The 20,182-nt window shown below is 32.9% G+C and overlaps 4 protein-coding genes across 4 annotated transcripts; 2 read left to right on the plus strand and 2 right to left on the minus strand.

The window, feature by feature from the left end:
- Positions 1-595: 595 nt before the first annotated feature.
- LOC119688134 (probable tRNA (guanine(26)-N(2))-dimethyltransferase) lies at positions 596-4,005 on the minus strand. Its single transcript, XM_038102794.1, has 6 exons — positions 3,882-4,005; positions 3,396-3,823; positions 2,921-3,298; positions 2,695-2,863; positions 881-1,413; positions 596-809 (listed from the first exon to the last, which is right to left on the minus strand). Exons 1-6 carry the CDS (start codon positions 3,885-3,887, stop codon positions 665-667), a joined length of 1,659 nt encoding a protein of 552 aa, XP_037958722.1. The 5' UTR covers positions 3,888-4,005; the 3' UTR covers positions 596-664.
- An 80-nt stretch (positions 4,006-4,085) lies between these two features.
- Positions 4,086-5,701, plus strand: LOC119688135 (peptidyl-tRNA hydrolase ICT1, mitochondrial). Its single transcript, XM_038102795.1, has 4 exons — positions 4,086-4,338; positions 4,390-4,572; positions 4,640-4,809; positions 5,525-5,701. The coding sequence occupies exons 1-4, from the start codon at positions 4,174-4,176 to the stop codon at positions 5,616-5,618; spliced, it is 612 nt and encodes a 203-aa protein (XP_037958723.1). The 5' UTR covers positions 4,086-4,173; the 3' UTR covers positions 5,619-5,701.
- A 1,026-nt stretch (positions 5,702-6,727) lies between these two features.
- On the minus strand, positions 6,728-10,519 carry LOC119662541. The gene is made up of 7 exons (XM_038072181.1): positions 10,159-10,519; positions 9,882-10,073; positions 9,660-9,823; positions 9,454-9,597; positions 8,351-8,759; positions 7,792-8,285; positions 6,728-7,167 (listed from the first exon to the last, which is right to left on the minus strand). Exons 1-7 carry the CDS (start codon positions 10,498-10,500, stop codon positions 6,978-6,980), a joined length of 1,935 nt encoding a protein of 644 aa, XP_037928109.1. The 5' UTR covers positions 10,501-10,519; the 3' UTR covers positions 6,728-6,977.
- A 1,787-nt stretch (positions 10,520-12,306) lies between these two features.
- Positions 12,307-14,960, plus strand: LOC119688204 (mediator of RNA polymerase II transcription subunit 6). Its single transcript, XM_038102887.1, has 5 exons — positions 12,307-12,728; positions 12,785-12,959; positions 13,294-13,399; positions 14,157-14,376; positions 14,419-14,960. Exons 1-5 carry the CDS (start codon positions 12,529-12,531, stop codon positions 14,678-14,680), a joined length of 963 nt encoding a protein of 320 aa, XP_037958815.1. The 5' UTR covers positions 12,307-12,528; the 3' UTR covers positions 14,681-14,960.
- The last annotated feature ends 5,222 nt before the right edge of the window (positions 14,961-20,182 follow it).

Consider the following 20,182-nt stretch of genomic DNA (forward strand, 5'->3'; position numbering starts at 1 on the left):
ATTAAAAAGATCACGTTCTTCCGGAAAAGGACACAACGCGAACAATAAATGCGTTTCGGACTTTATTATTTGGAATTTTTTAACAAAAATTCGCTATATGTGGTTCTTTACTGTTTGTTTTCGTACACTGGAACAAATACGTTAACCCAATATTTAAACTTAATGAAAATATATCGAATGACATTTTAAGGCATTTCTTTTATTTGAATGTGGTATATCATTACTTAGCATTTCATTCTGCCCGTTAATATCTTTTCCTGCTCATTATTTCCTTTATTATTTTGCATTTAACCCAAGTAAGACGTAAATTATTTAAAAAAAATACATACAAAGAGTTATATTGAAAAAAATTTTTAATATTAATAAAAAGATACATATCAGAAGTTATGTAAGTATAATTCAAGTTAACGATTCAAATCAAAATCGAGTCAGATTATGTATAATAACAAATAAAGTTTGATATGCAAAATATCAAAAAAAATAATTATAAAGCTAACCGATTAATATTAATTCAAAAAAATCGAAACTTAATTAAAAATATAATATGTATAATAAGATAATTATTTCAAGTAAACTAAAACGAATTCTTTAAAATTAATACACATATAGGGAAGTGAATAAAATAGTAATTAGGTCTCTCGCGGGAATAATTTCTCATAATATTTCATTCCTGTAGTTTTATTAATTTACATTGGATTTCATCTTCATTTAAATTGTCCTCGTTGTTTGCTTCTTCCGCAAAATTCATATTCTGTCGTTGCTTTTTGTTTTGGTTTCGTTGGCTTTTTGGCAATTTTTTATCACCAATCCTAAAAAAAACGGATTTTATGAAATTTTAGACAAAATTATGTATATATTATAAAAAATCATATACTCTTACATAACGGTGGCCCGTGTACCGGGTCCCCAGTGCGATGTTGGATTCGCTTGAAATCTTGATAATCCCGTTCTCCTGCTACAGGGGTTCGCAGATGGATGTAGTTCATTAAAATTAAATGTTTCTTCGCAAGATTTTTCTAAAATCGCCTTAACTGGAGTGCCATCAGTTATATGGGAATCCTTAACTGGATTCTGTTGTTGCCAGCAACGTAATATATCCCACAGCACTTTAGGAGGGGCATCTGTTTTAATAGAATTCTTGAATGCATGCGAAAAAGAAACGCGATATCCCGCAAAAAGTAAAGCCGATCGAAATTTTAAAATAGGCATAATTTGTAATTTCAACACACTGCATAATTGGTCCAAAGTGTAATATAGAGGTACATCTGGTAGTTCTTCCAGTATAACAGACAATACACCATTTAAACGTCTTGCCGTACCTAAATCTCTGAGTGGTGCTTCTTGAATTTCGTCTAATAACTCTTCCACAAATTCCATGTTATGTATGGGAGCTGACCAAATCGGACCTCCAATCTGTTACAAATTAATAAAAATGATCTTATAATATATATTTTATAAAGCTACAACAATATAACATGTGCAACATCTGTATGAGAAACAAAATCTTCACAACCTTGGATACTAAAGGGATCAGCTTAAGAGCCAATAAGAGAGCTCTCTAACCAGTTTGCCAAGCTTTGACTAAGGGATTATTCTGCCAGGAACGGACAAATCAGCACAAGTATTTAAATAATGTCAGCAGCTCCCCCAGTAGCTTTGATTATTTAATCACATCATTAAGAGAGCACAGCGCGATGCTGTCGGAATGTAGATTGCAGAAGGCATTGGGTACAAATGTTGGTAAAATTGCTGTACAATATTTGGAAATGATTTGGAGTAATGATTTCATTGCATTCATCACCATATTGTTGAGGTGAGAAACATTGGAGGTTGCTTTAATAGTAGACAAATAATCTACTATCTTAAGGGTCACAATTATCTAAACGTTCTTTCCCTTTATTATGGCGAGAGTTGTCTACCATATTTTCTTGATAGGTACCCGTAGATTAACTGATTTAGATTTTTGGTAAGGAGCACAACGTCAATAAACAAATGTGGATTTTTCCTCCTTCAGGAGGGAATTACTGCACCAGCTAACTAAAAGTTTCTGTTGGTTTCCTTATAGCTGTCAGGATATTGAAAGGATGGAACAGTAATAGAGTGATGAAGTGTGATCTGAACTTAGCGCTATGCTTAAAGGCTTAAAAACTCCATGAGTAGCCAAACTAGCAAGGCTGATATCAAAGAAGCTAGAACAATTTAGCATTACTCTAAGTGGTTAGTTCGCATGTAGTATATTAAATGTGGAGTCATCAATTTGGGTTGTCAATAGTAAACCCACCTGGTTCAATAGTAGGTAAGAAAACTGCGGAGATCACAAAATGCAAATTTTGGTGGAGAATATATCTGGAATATATAGCTGATGCTGGAAAGTAGGTAATCACTTACTATTAATAAATTATTTTGATTATTGCCTGTGACGACTTTTAACCCTTTTATCTTCAAGTCATTAGACAGAGGTAAGTTGCAGAAAAGCAACTCAATTTCTAGAGCCACTTAGGTTGTTCGCCACATCCAAAAGGGACTACACAATCAAATCCCTGAAGGCTACAATAACAACAACATAAAACCAGACCTAACACAAATTATGACAGTATAAACTTTCAAGTATTAAATTAGCTTTTAAAGGTCGCACTGTCTCACTGTTCTTGATAAAAAGTAAATATGTACATTAAGACTATTTTGTTAACATACATGATGCCTATAAGCGCAGTGTTCGCAGTTTGTATTTACAGGCGGTCCCGTCGGTATGCCGAATTTCACTTGATTGGGATTACTTTTGCTTGGGTTTGGTTTCGTTTGACCTAACGGATGCAATGAGAAAGTGTGGCAACCAGTGCATTGAAAAATAAAAGAGTGTTTGCTGAAATCAAAAATAATAACAATTAAGATAAGATTTTTATTTAAAATTTTAACATACCTCATGCTAAATTTACATTTGTATTGGTTTGTATAGACTCTAACAAAAATACGTATATAAAAGTCAACTGATACACTTAGCAATGGCTCAATATATTTGCCATAGCGGTTCGCATGCGATTCTATGCTGTATAAAAGAATGCGCAAAGCCATTTCATGGCAAGATTTCATGCGTAGAGCTGCTGAGCCGTACTTCACAAAGCAGGCTTCTGGCGCATTGCCCGCTAATACGGCCATATCTGTGGCAGTAACTAGCAGAAGTCCACCTTCAGCTATTGATTGAATAGCTCCATCTAAGAAACGATTCGGACATCCGTAGGGGTCTAAATCAATAACGTCAAACCGTTTTTCCGGCGATGTTGATAGATACATATATGTCCTTTTTTGTGTTACATAGAACAAAAAATAATGTTAAAATGCTAGAAAATAAATAACTCATAATAAAAAAATGAAATGAAACCAAATTTTGAACTTACATTGCATCACTGTGGTTGGGATACACTAAATGCTCGACGCCATTATGCCGCACATTTGCTTTGATAGATTCGACTGCTTGTTTAGATAGGTCGTTTGCTAGGATTTCACGTACCCCAGCTATCTCCTTTGCATAACGTATACTGCGCAGTCCAGTGGCAGAAAGTGCCTCCAAAATGCGCATACCGTCTTCATACCGCTCTCCGGGCACATACTTGAAGTCTGCGTTGATATCTGTGACGTTCTCGTTATTTGTCTTCTGCTTTTGTTTTTGGCGTTCTTTTGACAATAATTTAAAAAATACATTTAAAACTGTTACGCTTAGGTCTCTGTTGAATTCTTGTACTGGATTATAAAAGACGTGTCCACTTGACACAATTTCTGCACTACGTTCTTGGAAAACTACTTTCGAAGTATTTTCACCTTTAGTCTGTGGGAGATATAGTTTAAGCAATAAATTTAAAAAGCAAGGATTAGAAGTATGCCACCTCCATAAGTTATGTACCACTCAATTTGAATGCGCAAGTAAATAAAAATAAAAATCTTTCAAATGTAAACAACCACGTTTTAACACAACAGATGCTACTTTCCATTCGCTCGACATGTGCGCACTGCGCATATTGAAGCTGAGGGTAAACTCCGATAGTTTTATCGATTTACATCGATTGCCACCGACCGCAGTTGTCATCACTAATCATCACTAAGCAATCATATGTTGGTGGTTATAATTCTAGGCTATTTTTGTGTTGCAATTTTTTTAAATTTTATTTTTGATTAATAATGAATAAAATCAATGGCACATTTATGTCATTATTTTGGCACAGTAATATTAGAAAGTCATATGCGTCAGCTGCTGTACTCGGGCGTACCCTTTCATTCAAAAGTGATTTATCACTGGAAAAATTGTATCCGAACAGCCGTCAACAGCTTTACACACCACCACCGGTATGTATGCAATATTTTTAAAATAAAAAGCCTTACTAAAAGTGTATGCAGCCGACTAACAAAGACAAGTTCAGCGGGTATATACCAATAAATCAACTAGAAGTCACCTATAGTCGCAGCTCGGGTCCAGGTGGACAGCATGTGAATTGCGTAAACACTAAAGTTGATGTGCGTTTTAAACTGTCGGAAGCTGAATGGATCCCAGAGAAAACAAGACAGAAATTGCTTAAGGCGGTATGTACCGATTGCGAAGTGTCAAATTATTTTAATCTAAATTTAATAACAATTTATAATAAATTAGCTACAAAATAAAATCACCAAAGAGGGTTATTTTGTAATGAAGAGCGATTTAACCCGTTCGCAGCAGATGAATGTGGCTGACGTTTTGGAGAAGTTACGCTGCTTAATACGAAAACATGAAATAGAAGCCGCACAACCTACTGAAGACACATTAGAAAAACAACGGAGAAGGTAATTATGGTTTATAATAAACAATACATCAATCAGAACACGTTTCTGTTGGTAATCGTCTACCTTTCATCTCATGGACGTAATTGATATGTCATTAGAAATTTAAACTGATTTTAGTGTTAGTCGATCTGCCTATGTTTTAGGTATAACTTTCACTATGACAAAAACTGAAACTGCTGTGGAATCCAAAGTAATGTTGCTATATTAATTGGTTTTAAAAATTATTATAGTATCTTGTAAGGAATGTATTCGTTGGAAGTTTTTTTATTAATGATCATGAATTGATCATGCTATAATACCGTTTCTCCAAATCGAATTAGTTCGTAAACATATTGCCGTTAGTTCGGAGAGTTGGAGAGAAAGCATGTGTTCAAAATTTCAATAAACCACAACGGTTAATTACTTAATACTACAAAAATAATACAATAAATTGGCGCTACATATTTGGCACAGAACTTGTACGTAATCTGTTTCAACTGTAAAAATACAATTACTGTAATTGTAGTAACCCATATTGTCCCACCGTCCTTGCTAACGACGATAATAGAAGTAGTGACGGCGCTTAGTCGTTATAGAAAACTACATTCGGAATGCAGATTCAGCCGCTCCTTGCACCAATTTCATTGTAATTGTATATACATCTTACATTTATTTCATTCATTCTCGTCCTTTTATGTTGTTATGACTTAAATTAATTATTGTTATTTTATTGTAGACATGAAAAAGCTGTGCGTGAACGTTTGCAAGTAAAGCGCCTGAGATCGCAAGTAAAAACTGATCGCCAAGGACCCAGCAATGTAGACATTTAGTTTAAAAAACATAATATTTTAAGTATGAAATTCTATATGTTATAAAGTTTTATCAAATAAAGAAATTATAAAAAAAATATAATCAGAAATAAATAAAATGGTTACTGGAGTTGGTTGGTTGCAGTGGCAGGCCATTAGATAACTTCAAATTTACCTCAATTAGCGATTTTTCGTCGTTTTGCTACCACATTCATTGCAAGAACGCTAGTATAGAAGAGTAGAGACTTAATCCATTCCGCCGAATTTAGGTAATTTAATAGGTCTTTCATCTTACATAATTACATAATTAGTTAAATTACATAAAAATAATTTATTTTAAACTGAAACAATAATTATCACAATAAAATAATTAATTAATTTGTCCAATTAGAAATTACATGTAAAGTAATTTACATGTAACTTTAGTAAAGTTAAGAAGAAATGGAATTTATCAATTACAATATTTTAAGTCGCTACTCGAGACGATAGTGGGTATAAGCCTGTTTCTTCATTGCCTTGGTAGAGATTGGGATTTCAGACATGATTTATTAGATTTTGTTATATTTATCTGGGAGCAACAATGGTTAATGTAACTTGCCTCTTTCTATAAGGGTATCTATACTATACTATAAGGGTATACTATAACTATAAGGGTATCGCAATGTGCAATAGTTCCCTTCGAGCTTAAGTATTGCAGCATTAACACGCTTCTCTACAAGGTTATTTAATATGAATAAGATTAAAGAAGAGGATACGACACAAAAAGTAAGGAATTTCTATATATGTATATAATTTTTAGATTATGAATATATCAGTATATATATAAATATTTTTACTTGATCATAATTAATGATTATTTATTGATTATTTAATTTATATACATACATATATACTTACATAATGATGATCAATTCTGTTTGAAAAAAATCAATTATCTTTATAAGAGAGTAAATAAAATCACTAAATATATATAATATGTACAAATAGGTGTTATCTATAGCTAGCTACGGAGGCGTAGTGGTGCCTATACAGCAAGCAGCAAACTTTGAGAAAATGTAGGTAATACGTTGGATAGGTTTGGATTTGCTAAAACTTCCTAAAAAAATAAAGGCGTCTTTGTTTGTTGTTTGTTGTTTGTGAGTATTGCTTTATTTTCAGATATATTATATCGTTCTTCGTTAAACAAACATTTTAGATTAATTAAATAAAAAATATATCTCTTCAGCCTCTTACATGATTACTTCGTCATTCCATAACATTGCCCATAACAAAAATGTATACAAAACACTTATAAACAAACAATTCAAATAAAGTTGAACATTACAACAAAAAAAACAAAATATAAAATATATATGTAAACAAATGTATAGAGTTAGTATATTAAAATGTGGATTCTTTGGGAAACTTTGGGTTTGCTGGTTGCGCATTCAGACTTTCAACCGGATATAAATTACCTAAGTGCGTTGTGCTTGTGTCCGAAGTTGATGAGGTCATTTTTGGACGAGCAAAGGAACAGCTTGGGGCGTCATCACCAATTTTAACACTGCAGTATCTTGATTTGTTGGCACCTCTGTATGAGAAAATAGTAACGAAGTTACGGCTCAAGAATTAAAAAGTAAAAATTAAAAAATTCGAGTATTTTTTAGTTATTTCTAATAAGGGACATGCTACATGTTAGGGTCTGAATGGAGTTTTTCAGTAATTGTCCTGATAATTAAGAAAAAGAACGGGATGCTGAAAAGAACTTGAGAAGAAATAAAATTAAGTTATAAGAGTTTATGAATATCATTAAAATTAAGAAAAGCTTTCATTTTGAAACCCCTGTAATGCTATATATTTGCAAACATGAACTATGTACTTTCCTTTTATTGATCTTTAGAGTGTTCTAACCCATGTGTGAATTACTTAGCATTTTTTATATACTCATTGCATACATTTCTTTAACATACATATATTGTAAACACTTTTCTGTAATAGTTTTGCTGAAGATAAAGAGAATGGACTACATCTGCTTTCTTACTATCCAGTGTATGCGCAACGATGATTAATCAGGATCGTAGCCAACTTCAAGGCGTTCCTTTAGACTTTGCTAAAGATTCAAGGTGGTCTTTAAACTCCTGAGTTTTATAGGGTGGACTCCCAGGATCACTAGTATTACCTAACCCCTAGCTAAAACATATGTATTTATACATACCTCTCGAGGCGATGAATGGTTGAGTACATTTTGCGTAGCGGTGGCTCATAGTTATCCCAATAATGGTCACTATATATTGGTGACCAAGTGTGTAGGTAGAAATTATCGTTTATATTTATATCACGCAATTTGTCGTAATCAATACCCAGGAACTTTTTATCTTCTTGTGGCATCCTATTATATTCCGACATGATGGCATTATCAGGATTTACATCTTTATTAGCAATTTCACGTGCGAGCTTAATATCCTTTCTCCAGAATTGTGTGCTTTTACTGATGTACTCTGGAGCGATTTCTTTCAAACGCAAAACAAAAATGCCAACAGTATATATACAAATTATGTTGGCAATAGTTAGACTAAGACTGAGTGTCCCCAAAACCGCCAGTTCTGCACCTTGATGACGGAAATAATTGCTGCTTTTAACGACAAAATTCTCAATGTCGCCAGCTGGATGCCAAAATGTGTATGCACTACCGAACGCCCATAGTATACCCTGTACAGAAGTACAGTAGTAAGATTATTTATTGGTAATTATTGAACAAATTATTTTAAACTTACAGCGTTCACGGCAGGGGGCAGCAGAGATGCTGATATAGCTACACCTACCAATGAACCTATATTACCACCCAAAATTCCAACCGCTACTGCCGCTCCAGATGGTATCGCTGCAAATATTCCAATCAAAAGCGAATGGAAATCGCAGCGAGACGCCATTTCTTGGGTTATTGCATGCGTACTGACAAACTCCTCTCCAAACAAACAAATTATACAACCAAAAAAAAAACCGACTGCTGTTGCTAAAAATAAGCCAATCAGTTCATTCCGCAGGCCCAATATGCATAATTTGCGATCCTTAATAACTGTGCCAAAGACAGAGGCAATTATTGGTCCCATCAATGGCGATATTAGCATGCTGGAGGCCAAATATATGGGACTATCCTCAAACAGTCCGAATGACGCTAGTACGCTATAAAAATTGGAAAATAAAAATCGTAAAAATAATAAATATATTCGTTTTCCGAATACACATATTGTGTACATAAATGTGTATATGGCAATAACAATCAAAGATCTTCAACCAGCAGATTGGAGATTTGTTACCCATTTAATTATTTATTTGCATGTTTGTGTTTATTTCATTTAGTTTAAACTTCCCGTTTGAGCTCGTTAATACTCGTTTTTATGTTCAAGCATTCACGGACTCGAAACACACTCTGAAATCAAAATAATTTAAACAATGAACCAATTCGTTAATATATTTTCCTTCTCGTTGATTTATTTCGTAATAACATACAGACGTATCTACAACTTATACAGGAATAGAGCACAATAACATAATATATTAGAAGTTGCTTCTATTATGTGTTGTTAGTACTTGCTTTTTTACTGCTATATAGTATCAGTGGTATTTCATGTATAAAATGCGAATGAATGGATTGCGAATTAGTGAATGCTTAACTCTAAGTGAGCTTAGCTTCAGTGAAAAACTGAAAACCTTAGCTGTTTGTTAAATATCTGTAATTTACATATAATAGTACTTTCATATGTATGTTGAGGTTTGTTAGTGGATTGTAGGTAGAACAAACAATATACTATTAATGAATGCATTCAGAAATGCTTAAGTTTGTTTCATTGAAGCTCTCTTATAATAATTTACTTACGATGCAGATATAAGCATAACCACAAAATCAAATGTTATTTTGACATCATCGTTGACACGACGCACAACTTCTGCAACATTGAGACGACTTCGTACCGAGTTCATGAATGTGCTCCATATACCTTGCTTCTTAGCATTAAGCCTACTAATCACAAAAGATATTTTCTAAGTTCTAAGCAGATATATATGTATATGACAATAACTTACACTTGTGTCACTTCATCAGTACTTTCCTTCTTTTTAAAAGACGTTTTTGTATATATGCAGCTATTGACAACTATCGATGAACCATCGCGCTCGCCTATACCCCACTCATGAACAGCAGCAATAATTTCGTCATAAGTTTCGTCTCCATCAGTCAAAAATGAGATCTAATAGATTGTGAATAAATAAACACACACAACTTGAATTCTACTTAATTTCTTAGACCTGATATGTGCGCCCTTCGACATCCTTAATCCATACAGCTTTAAGATTAAATTTTTTTATCAACGCACGCATAACAACTTCCATAGGCGAATCGGTAGGAATTTGTAAACTATTTGGAGTTGTTTCCACCTTAGCCTTATTCTTCAGTAAAAGCTGGTTATCGAGTATATTATCACATATAGAATCACGAATCTGGTAAGAAAATTTATATTAATTTATATATGATTTATTGGTGTTTAAATTGTCAGTAAAATCGCAGAGGAAATTAAATACGTACGTTTAACGCTGCATCCACTATAGAACTGGAAGAATTTGGCGGTGCTTTATATACAGCAGGCTTTGCATCAGAGCGGGGCACTGTAGGCTTAGAGCCTCTATTCTTCACAGATGTGGTACTGCTTACCTTAGAGGTAGGAACACTGCTTATTTGTGCATGCGCTTCCGCGTTTGCTGTTTGTTCTAGAAATTTTTCTCGCAGATGTGGTGGTGGAGTGAAAGTTTCCATAAAACTTGCGTTAAGACGAGCAGCACGAATTTCGGCATCTCTACGTACGAAATCTTCAAAAATTCGAGTTTCTTCAGTTTCAGTAGGAATATTAATGGTGAAATGCAACGGCATGTTTATGTTGTTATTATTACTTGACTAATATTATTTTTTTTTTAAATAAAATTTAGCTCAATTCACAAATTTCATTACGGTTTTCCTAAGCTACTGAGATTTAATTTAAGAATAGTTGAATGAATTTTAATGTATGCATATAATATAATAGCCAAAAATGGTTTACTTTATAAATAACAATGTCATTTTATTTATTCATATTTAGATATATTTTTATTTATTTAAGAAGTTCGGTTTATTGCTTCAAAGCAATATTAGTGCATTGTAGGCCGTGTGCGAGTTCGAGTAAATTGATGGTAAATTGAGGGAAATAGTAAATCATGTCGGTATAGCAGCGAATGTTGGTATTTACGAGAATTTCGAGTAGGGTAAATTAGATATCAAATTAGGTGTTACCATTGTGAAAATTTTAAAAGATGTTTAATAAATAAATAAATTTGAAAACTTTTAACCAAAAATAACAAGTGTACTAAAGTGTAAGTGCACTAAATAAATAATTAAAAATTTACATAAGTGCAGTGCAAAAAATCCCTAGGAAATTTCAATTTACTTCACCTCAATTTACTCGAACTCGCATACGGTCGTAATATATTTTTATCGTTACAGAGGGATTTCTTCCCATAGTAAAAATAAAGAAAGAAATAATGTGTCTGTCCGTCCGATAAATGAAGCATTTATTACTACTTATTATACTTATTATGTAAATAGCGCCAAAGAAGATTATCTATAAAGTATTTTCTATAAATTACAAATATTTTATTTATGTATACCGATATGCATTCATATTTTGAATTATTTTCTGCAAACTTGTGCATATTCATAAAATAGCATTATCAGTAATTTTTTCTTTTAAGCAGACTATAGTCGATGCTATATGTTTGCAGACAAGGTATGCGTGCTACCAAATCGCACCGTGTATATTTAAGTTTGCATACCACATTTCAGTCTGAGACATGTATGCGGTAAAATTAAAACTTTTCAATTATTTGTTAAGTCTGCACACATGTCTGCTTGTGTATATCGAAATCTGCAGATTTCTGATCATTTAAGAATTTTGATGAGCGTCGGACGAGCAAAGATCGCGGAAAAAAATTGAAAAATAATTGAAAAAGTGCTAGACATTTATTTTCTTTAAAAGAAATAAATTTGAAAAAAAGTGCTACAAACAATTTTCAAAGAAGTATTAAAGATATTTATATTTAAAAAATTATTTTGTGAATAAAAAGGAATCAAATTAAAAATAATTTTAGTTTTAAGAATTAATATAAGAAATTATGTTTAATTCTAAGAAATATGAAATTGTTTATAATGAAATAAATAACATGTTGCTATCATCATCTCAATTCTTTCAGTTTCAATTACTGTTTTGCATTTTGTCCAGACTTGTCATCGAAGGTAGTGCTTATATTATTTGTTTTTTTGCGACATACTTACTAAAGAAAATGCCTATTGATGTCAAATATATATGTAATATATAAACTTATTTATATATATATCAATTATATATATTATTTATAAAAAAGAAATATTTTAAAAAATTCTTATCTCTTGGTTTATGTTTACATTTTGTCTAATTTTTGTTTATGTTTACAGTTTGTTTCTTGTGTAAATATGTCAAATTTCGATCATTTCCAATGATGCATTCGGCATTTTTGGTATAATTTTGGTCGAATTTTGTTTATTGTATTTTAAAGTGAAAAAAACGGAAGCTCTTTGCATGGTTAATGAAATTTACTTAGTAAGTTATGCTTATTAAGTAAGTAGTAGAAACGTACTATTAGTCAAATGTCAAACGTCGAGAAATCAAGAAATCTGGATTAAATTGCTGTTTGCTGCAATTTTTTTTGACTTAACGAATTTTTCATGTAATTATTATAGACGCCACTGTAGTTTCATTAAATACCACCGTTTCGTTTAATATGGTTAATCATTTTACTTCAATGCGCGGTGGTTATCATTTGTTTGAGTGACAGCCAATAAGAAAGTGTTGTGTTTTTAGTAACTGATTAGAAATTTTAATTTAGAAATATGCTACCAAATCGTCAAATGCAACAACCGACACCACAAGAAAATCCTTTATGGGTGTCATGGCATGATTCATCAATGATTGCCACTTTAAATGGACAAAATGTAATGGACTATTTTTGTCGGAAATCTAATCCGTTCTATGAAAGAACCTGCAATAACGAGACAATACGTATGCAGCGTCTATCTATGGAACATCTAGTGTAAGTAAATATAAACTGTAAACTGCATTGCGAGGATAACGACGATGTATTTGTAGAAATATGGTTGGTGTTGAGTATATTTTACTTCATGTTGCTGAGCCGATATTATATGTGGTACGCAAGCAACATCGACACAGTCAAACGAATACAACACCAATGGCAGATTACTATATCATAGCTGGCACAATTTACAAGGCACCGGACTTGGGAAATGTGGTCAATTCAAGAATTGTAAGTCAGCATGAGATAAATTTTAAAACTAAAATTTATAAATTATATGTCGGTAAGCTTTTGTCTAGCACCGCATTTGCCAAAACTTTCTAGGACATGTAATAATATCATATTTTCATAATATTTGTCAAATCATTTCAAGCAGTGTTTCTCAATCCAAAATGTACTGCAGGTCGAAAAAATATTTAATTTGTTTTGCACAGACCAGTACGAATATTTTTTCCAAAAAATTATTTCGTGAACGAAAATACAATATTTTACAGTCCGGTGGTGCTAATAGTAACTGAGAAACTGAATAAATTACAATAATAGATAATTTTCTTTTTATTTCTAGTTAAACACTGTAAATCATCTTCAATCTGCTTTTGAAGAAGTCAGTGGTTATGCTCGCTATAATCCAAATAAGGGATACAGTTGGGATTTTACCGCGAATAAATCACGTTAGTATTATAAATTAAATTAATTTTAAGTACGTTTCATGGCACTATTGTAGTTATTTTTTTTTAAATTACTTTTCAACGGATTTCAAGATACTGAGCAACCTTTTCAACTCCGCTATATATCAATGTGGTTCAACATTCAAATTTTTTACATGAAAAACGAAAAACTAAATGCAATAAAAGTTTGTGAAATAAAAAGTTTCGTATACCAGTTGCCTTTAGGTGGCGCGCGTTTCGTTATTTATGAAAAGACTAAAAAGTTTTCAACTTTAAAGCCCCATATCTGGGGAACCACGTCATTTCGATATATATATATATATGCTTAATTTCCTATAACAACCTGTTTTTGAATTTAGGTCGGACTTAGTATTTCTCTCCATGCGCTTTTGTTATGTGCCTGTATACACAATTAGTTCACTTCACGCGATCGCCTCCAATGAATTCTTTCGTTTGATGCTTCAAACACCTTTCTCGCTAGAATAATGCAATGCATCCTCATGACATTATCAAGCTAGCGAAGTTGCTGAATGTAAATTCACTAGATAATGATACTATCATGGTAAAGCTACTACATCTGGTAGTTAATTTCAATGCGTTTTCAAATCGTTGAGAACCAAAGATATGACGAAAAAAGCGAAGTGGAAATAATTGCTCAGTACGCCCAGTTTTATAAAATAGGTCTGCATATAGAAAACCAAGAACCATAATCGTGCTAGATTTGTTATTATTATTTTTTGAAAAATATATTTTATTTTAGTTTCTGATAAATCGAAATCGGGCAATAATAAGAACGCTAATCAGGGTAAGGATGAGAGTGCGACAGTTTTCCAAAAACAACGGGTTGATATGCTGCTTGCTGAACTTTTACGAAAATTTCCTCCGCCAATACCACCAACAATTCATCAACAACAAATGCAACAGCAACAGCAGCACCAACAACAGCAGCAGCAAGCCCAGCAACCACAGCAACCACAACAGCAACAACAACAAACTCAGCAACAACAACAGCAGCAACAGCAACCACAGGCACAACCACCACCACAACAACAACAACAACAGCAACCGGTACAGCAGCAGCAAACACCACAACCAGCACAGGTTGCACCACCAGAAGGTACCACAAACGAATCAGTAACTGCACCAGCAAGTGTACCACCTAATAATGGAAGTCAAATTAATCCGGCTGAAGCTAGTCCAGCTCCTCCGCAACCAAGCGCAGAGGCGAAAACAGATAATGTTGATATGAAGCCTCCACCGGAGAAAAAGTTGAAAACAACATAAAATTCGATATTTGTCTCTTACAATATTTTTTTAACCCCTCCTCATAATTAGTTATAAAAGTAATAATATTAACATAATTTTTTGAAAAGGTTGCTGACGTTATTGATTAAGAAGCAACGCAGCTGGAGTGCAATAATTGACTTCAGTAAATAATTTTTTTCGTATTGAGTACGAATATATGGGAGCAATCAAATAAGAAACTTGCTTTAAACACGCAGGCAGTAATCGTTAATTAAAAACTTAAGTATTTATTTTCATATAGCTGAATACAAAAAAAGACAATGAATAAATAATAATAAATAAATCAATACACTCTTATAAAATTCGTAGGATAAGTGAAGTTGTTGATCTGAGCTAAGCTCCACAAACTCAGAAATGGGTTATAGATGAGAGTAAACCTATTCTCGGTCTAGGTATCATAGTGCTCGTTTTAATTTTAATTTAACTGAACACTGTATATAAATATTTATGGTGTGTAAAGTCCAAAGCAAAATCGCGTACTTTGGCTAGAAGTGTGTGCTTAGACTCTTGGAACCAGAACACGTTGAGGAATAACATTATAAACGAAAAATTTTAGACTTCAGTTGGAGACGCTTTAGCTTTAACAAATCACACAGTTGATTAACAGCGCAGACTATCATATGCTTATGAATATTGTGTCAAAGTTATGTCGAAACTGCAACCATATAGCTACTACTATAAAAAATCGGGGATTCAATACAAACATATGGGTATTGAAACATGAGAGAATACCTCTGCAACCCAATCCAAAATTTAGACTTTTGTAAGGCAATGTCTGAACAGAATCTTGTTTTTTCGTTCCAACATTGTTCCTTAGGCTCGTACGAAACAAATTAGAGGGCGCACATTTAGAACACCAAATAGTAACACCGGTTCGCCGGCTATGAGTTCTAGATGAAGAGTGGAACTTGAGTTAAAAGACAAAAATTTTTGGGAGCAATATCAGCAAGCTCTTTTTTTTTTAAACCAACATTTCCAGGAGTCCACATTAGTCTTAATTTTTAAAAATGGTGAATTATGATTGACATAAGGAATAAGATCGCTTTTTTGTGTGAAATATAGATGGCAGCCTGATATATGCCTAAAGCATACGATTTCTAAAAAGAACTCATTGCAATTGGGATATACACAAATGCGTTAATTATTATCAGACCTAAAATGCAATATGTTGACTACGATCCACCCATCAGTACATTATCAGTCATTAGTTGCGAAGCTTCATTTAATCTCCGAAAATTTCGTTTCGTATTTTTAGGTAAATTCTGGAGAAAAGTAAAGAGAATGTTGCAGAGGATGATTTAGTTACAGAAGAAGGAGTGTTATTTATAAGAGAGAAACTTTACATGATAACTGCAAGGAAGTTATGTCGATTAGTGGACTCAAAACTTTTATTACAGAATAAATTATTTTCCAAATTTTATTAATATTTTAAAAAATATGAATATTCGAATACAATACTCGAAACAGCTAATAAAATAATATATAAATAATTTTTGTTGCTGTAGTTCACTACTTTTCGAAACCACTCTAACAAAATACAATACGCTCTATTAAGTAATATAGTCACTACTGTCATAGTTGACGTTGCATTACAGGCTCCTCGGGAAGGTATGCAGATCTGAGGTCAGTTATTGCTTAGTCTGATGAAGTGATAAACAATAATCCAGTTATTAAGAAAGCTCGCAGTTAATAGAGAGTAAAGAAGCTCAAGTGCACTGACTCATAGATCCTCAACATAATAATCAAATAAAATCTGTTAACATTTCGAAGGTTTAGGTGGAACATTAAATACTAATAAAGTTATCTTTCCGTTTGACTTTTCCAACGGTTCCTTTTCATATTTAATTGCATGATAATGATTCCACCAAAAATAACATTTCATCATTCATAATATTCCACCAGTGATAAATTTCATTCAAATTTGCTCTCTCTATTCATCACAATAGCAACAATCTATATTGAAGACAATAGACCTTAAAACGTACACGATATTGTTCTGGTGTTTCATTTTCAAAATATGCACACATAGACAATTTTTTGTGCGCATGGATTTGGGTATTACCAAAAAACACAATTGGTATATTTTTGTAAATTTTTTATATAGCCTATTTGTAGTTCAATCAATTTAGCTGCAACTTGAAGATCACCATGAAGTTTCCATATATGGGCACTGCAATGAATTAGTTGAATTAAGAAGGTTTTAATCTCGTATGCTACTTCTTTTGAATCTATTAAGTAAGCCATTAGAACCGATGGCGGATGACGGCGGATGATTTCGGATGATTGCCTTGTCATTGAGCAATAGTACTGATTGTAAACTGTGTTTGCTTCCACTGATAAATAAATGCTATTTCCACGTTTCTCAAAATATTCCAGAATATTCATACAAAGGCAAACTTTTACGTCTTTGTTTTTCAATATTTTCATACTCACCATATAATTCCTTCAGTGAGACATCAAAATTTAGTAAATGGGGAATAGTGAATGATAAGATACATACTCTTATATACTGATCGGCTGTTTTAGGCAAGGTTATAACGGCGATCTAAAGAATATACTTAGACCTAATGCCTTATTACAATACGAAACTCGAAGTTTTTAAAATCAATTGGAATCTTCCATAAATTTTTATCTCTAGAAGAACCAGATACCTAGCATATTTTATCTTGGTTATTAATACGCTAGATAGTAACGAAGCACATGTGAAACACTTCCTGTGTTCGTCTCACATTTTCGACAAGAATGAAGTTCTAGCATGGTAACTTAATCGCTACTGAACCGTCAGCAAACCCAATATAATAGTTAATATAATCCTAAGCCTCATTACTAAGAGCGGTCAACATGCATATCGATAAATATGGTCACGTCTTTTCCACGAGTTGCTCGTAGTAAAATCCAAATAAAACAGAAGTAAAGTACAAACTGAGAGCGTAACACAAATAAAGTGCCAAATTACGCTCTTTACACAGATTTTCATGGAAGACCTTTGTGTAAAATCTGGTGAGAACACCAGATCTAAGAGTAAAGTCTGTGTAGCGTTTTCAAATTTCGACAAGGATGTTACGCTCTCTCAAATGCTCTTATTTACTCGAAAATTTGCTGGTGGAACGCTCTTGTGTATACACAGTCTTACTCAAAGTTACTACGAATAGCTTGTGGAACAAACCTAATATTTTCATTTTGTAATTCATGTAAATTGATAAATCCAGAAAGACTCCCACAAATGTTAGCAAAATACTTCCGGTATACCCAACATTTGAAAAGCTGTTCTGAAAGAGATTCTGAGACAGATGACTGGCCAACCTATCTGTTTTGCAATTACTTGATTACTTGGCGTTTCATTGTGACCGAGAACCTAGAAAAGAGGACAGTGGTACAGGCAGGAATATGTCAAGGAGAGATATACTATAAAACATTTTTTTTTGAAATTTTTTTTTTGCAATTAACTTAATTAATTATAATAAATGTTCGTAGCAAATTTTTTTATATATACATCAATATGCATATATAGGAAATAATATTCTCATTGGTATTATCATCAGGCCCTTTAGTTAAATACACTATTTGTTTAAAAACTAACTCTTCCAACATTTTTTTCCACACCTATATTTCAAGCGTTTTAAGTTTCTCTAATGCTTTTAATGGGTCTTTATTTAAATTTCAAGTTGTCATAACTTTTAGATTGGGGGATTGGTAACAGGGATCTATCTTCTTATCCCTTCGATTAGTTCACTTGTCCTAAATGTTATGGTTTCAATATTGTAGTGAGAAAATCGCAAACTTGAATTAAATTAGTTTTTTAACATATATAACCTTTACATAGGCTATTAAATTAAGTATCCATACGATATACGTAAATTCCTCTATTCACTCTATTGGTAAAAGTGAACTTAGACTTATCAGATGAAAGTACTTTAAATAATATGTTAGTGTGCGTAACATAATCTCAACACTTTCAAAATCTAACCTAATATAATGGGTAACATAAAAAGTGTTCGTCTATTTCTCACTAGATGATGTTCATACCTAAATGTCCAGCCACACCGATCCGATTAGGGCAAACGAATATGTGTTTCAAATGCGACATTTCAGGCTACATTTATTTGTAAAAAATTTGTATTAATTTAAAAATTAGTGAAATATCTAAAGAAATATGCTAAGTTATGCTTAATTACTATAAAAAAGGACAACTGCTGCAAAAACATGACGAAAAATTTATGCGGTTCACAATGAGTATGCTTGGAGTGAACGCCGGATTAAGGAGAGGTTTGCTAGATTTTGTGTTGCAAATTTGAAAAAATCCAACCTACGCGAAGAAGTTTGATGTTTGGATACCACATGCACCAAAGCAAATTACTGTCATATTTCAAACTATTCCTTACGGGCGACGCAAATGAATTAAATATTACAAAAACATCGAAGCGATCGTGGTCAAAAGCTGGTCATTCTCCACAAACTGGGTTATCAACTGGTCTGGTCTGGGTTATCGGCAAACATTGTTATGTCGAGTCGTCGAATTGAAATTGTTTATTACAAGCTTTTGCAGTCTGATGTAGTCGTTAGTTCGATCCTTTATTACTCGCAACTCAAATGCTTGAACAAAGCAATCAAGAAAAAGCGACCAGAATTGGTCAACAGAGAAGCAGTTGTGTTCCATCATGATATGGCCAGGGCACACGCGTTTTTGATCAGTTAAAACAAATTGACGAGACTTCGTTGGGCACTTTTGTATGCAAAGCCCGCATTTTGTACACTTTGTCTACCACAGTTACCACAGGTTTTTGCATAACTCTCTTGGGAGTAAAAAATTGGTCGACCGAAGAGCTGCAGAAAGTCATTTGGCAAAATTTTTTGCCGATAAGCCTTATTTTAGATTTTGAAACAGAACTTCAAAAAAAGAGGAATAAAATGTGGATTGATATTTAGAGTACTATAATCATCAATTGATATTGAAATTGTTGAGGGATTGGCATTACCACTGCATAATCTACTTGTTTTACAATTTCCTAGTTAATTTCCGGTACTTATTTGCCTTCGTAATATTTTCCTTTATATTCATTAATTATCATTTATTTATTTTTGTTCTTGTTCAATGGCCGGGCCGAAACATCGTTGTCTTAGGGTATTTAGTAACTGCTTTTAAGACACACATTCATATATTAGCATATTGTATACTTATATATAATATTACAATACTCCAAATCCTCTTTCCCGTTCTTCACTCGTCTCTTCTCCGGCATACTCGAGTTTCTGCTTTTTTTTTGGATTTGCTATTTTTGGTGGGGTTACTCATTTTGGTTGAACATACGTACATCAAAAAAACGCTGTCAAAGCTTTTTGGTTACAGCTTTTAACAGTTGTTTTTGTTTGGGAGCTTTGGCTTGAGAAACGAAACATATTAGCTAAGAATTACTTTTGAAACGAAACGCTCGAGCAAACGGGTCTTTTAGTTATCTAGGATATGTTGGCGAAAATTTTCAA

The sequence above is a fragment of the Teleopsis dalmanni genome, chromosome X (genome assembly GCF_002237135.1).
Source record: "Teleopsis dalmanni isolate 2A chromosome X, ASM223713v2, whole genome shotgun sequence".
NCBI classification, from domain to species: Eukaryota; Metazoa; Arthropoda; class Insecta; order Diptera; family Diopsidae; genus Teleopsis; species Teleopsis dalmanni.

Excerpts from the sequence above, each read along its gene's own strand:
- LOC119662541 (XM_038072181.1), bottom strand. The coding sequence starts at position 10,500 with ATGCCGTTGCATTTCACCATTAATATTCCTACTGAAACTGAAGAAACT. Across the intron at positions 9,598-9,659 it reads ACTGATGAAGTGACACAAGT|TAGGCTTAATGCTAAGAAGC; the intron begins GTAAGTTATTGT and ends TTTTGTGATTAG. Across the intron at positions 8,760-9,453 it reads GTTATGCTTATATCTGCATC|CGTACTAGCGTCATTCGGAC; the intron begins GTAAGTAAATTA and ends CAATTTTTATAG.
- LOC119688134 (XM_038102794.1), bottom strand. Across the intron at positions 3,299-3,395 it reads CCCAACCACAGTGATGCAAT|GACATATATGTATCTATCAA; the intron begins GTAAGTTCAAAA and ends AACACAAAAAAG. Across the intron at positions 1,414-2,694 it reads ACTGCGCTTATAGGCATCAT|ATTGGAGGTCCGATTTGGTC; the intron begins GTATGTTAACAA and ends AATTTGTAACAG.
- LOC119688204 (XM_038102887.1), top strand. The coding sequence starts at position 12,529 with ATGCTACCAAATCGTCAAATGCAACAACCGACACCACAAGAAAATCCT. Across the intron at positions 13,400-14,156 it reads TTTTACCGCGAATAAATCAC|TTTCTGATAAATCGAAATCG; the intron begins GTTAGTATTATA and ends ATTTTATTTTAG. Across the intron at positions 14,377-14,418 it reads CAACCACAGCAACCACAACA|ACCACAGGCACAACCACCAC; the intron begins GCAACAACAACA and ends GCAGCAACAGCA.
- LOC119688135 (XM_038102795.1), top strand. The coding sequence starts at position 4,174 with ATGAATAAAATCAATGGCACATTTATGTCATTATTTTGGCACAGTAAT. Across the intron at positions 4,339-4,389 it reads AGCTTTACACACCACCACCG|CCGACTAACAAAGACAAGTT; the intron begins GTATGTATGCAA and ends AAGTGTATGCAG. Across the intron at positions 4,810-5,524 it reads TTAGAAAAACAACGGAGAAG|ACATGAAAAAGCTGTGCGTG; the intron begins GTAATTATGGTT and ends ATTTTATTGTAG.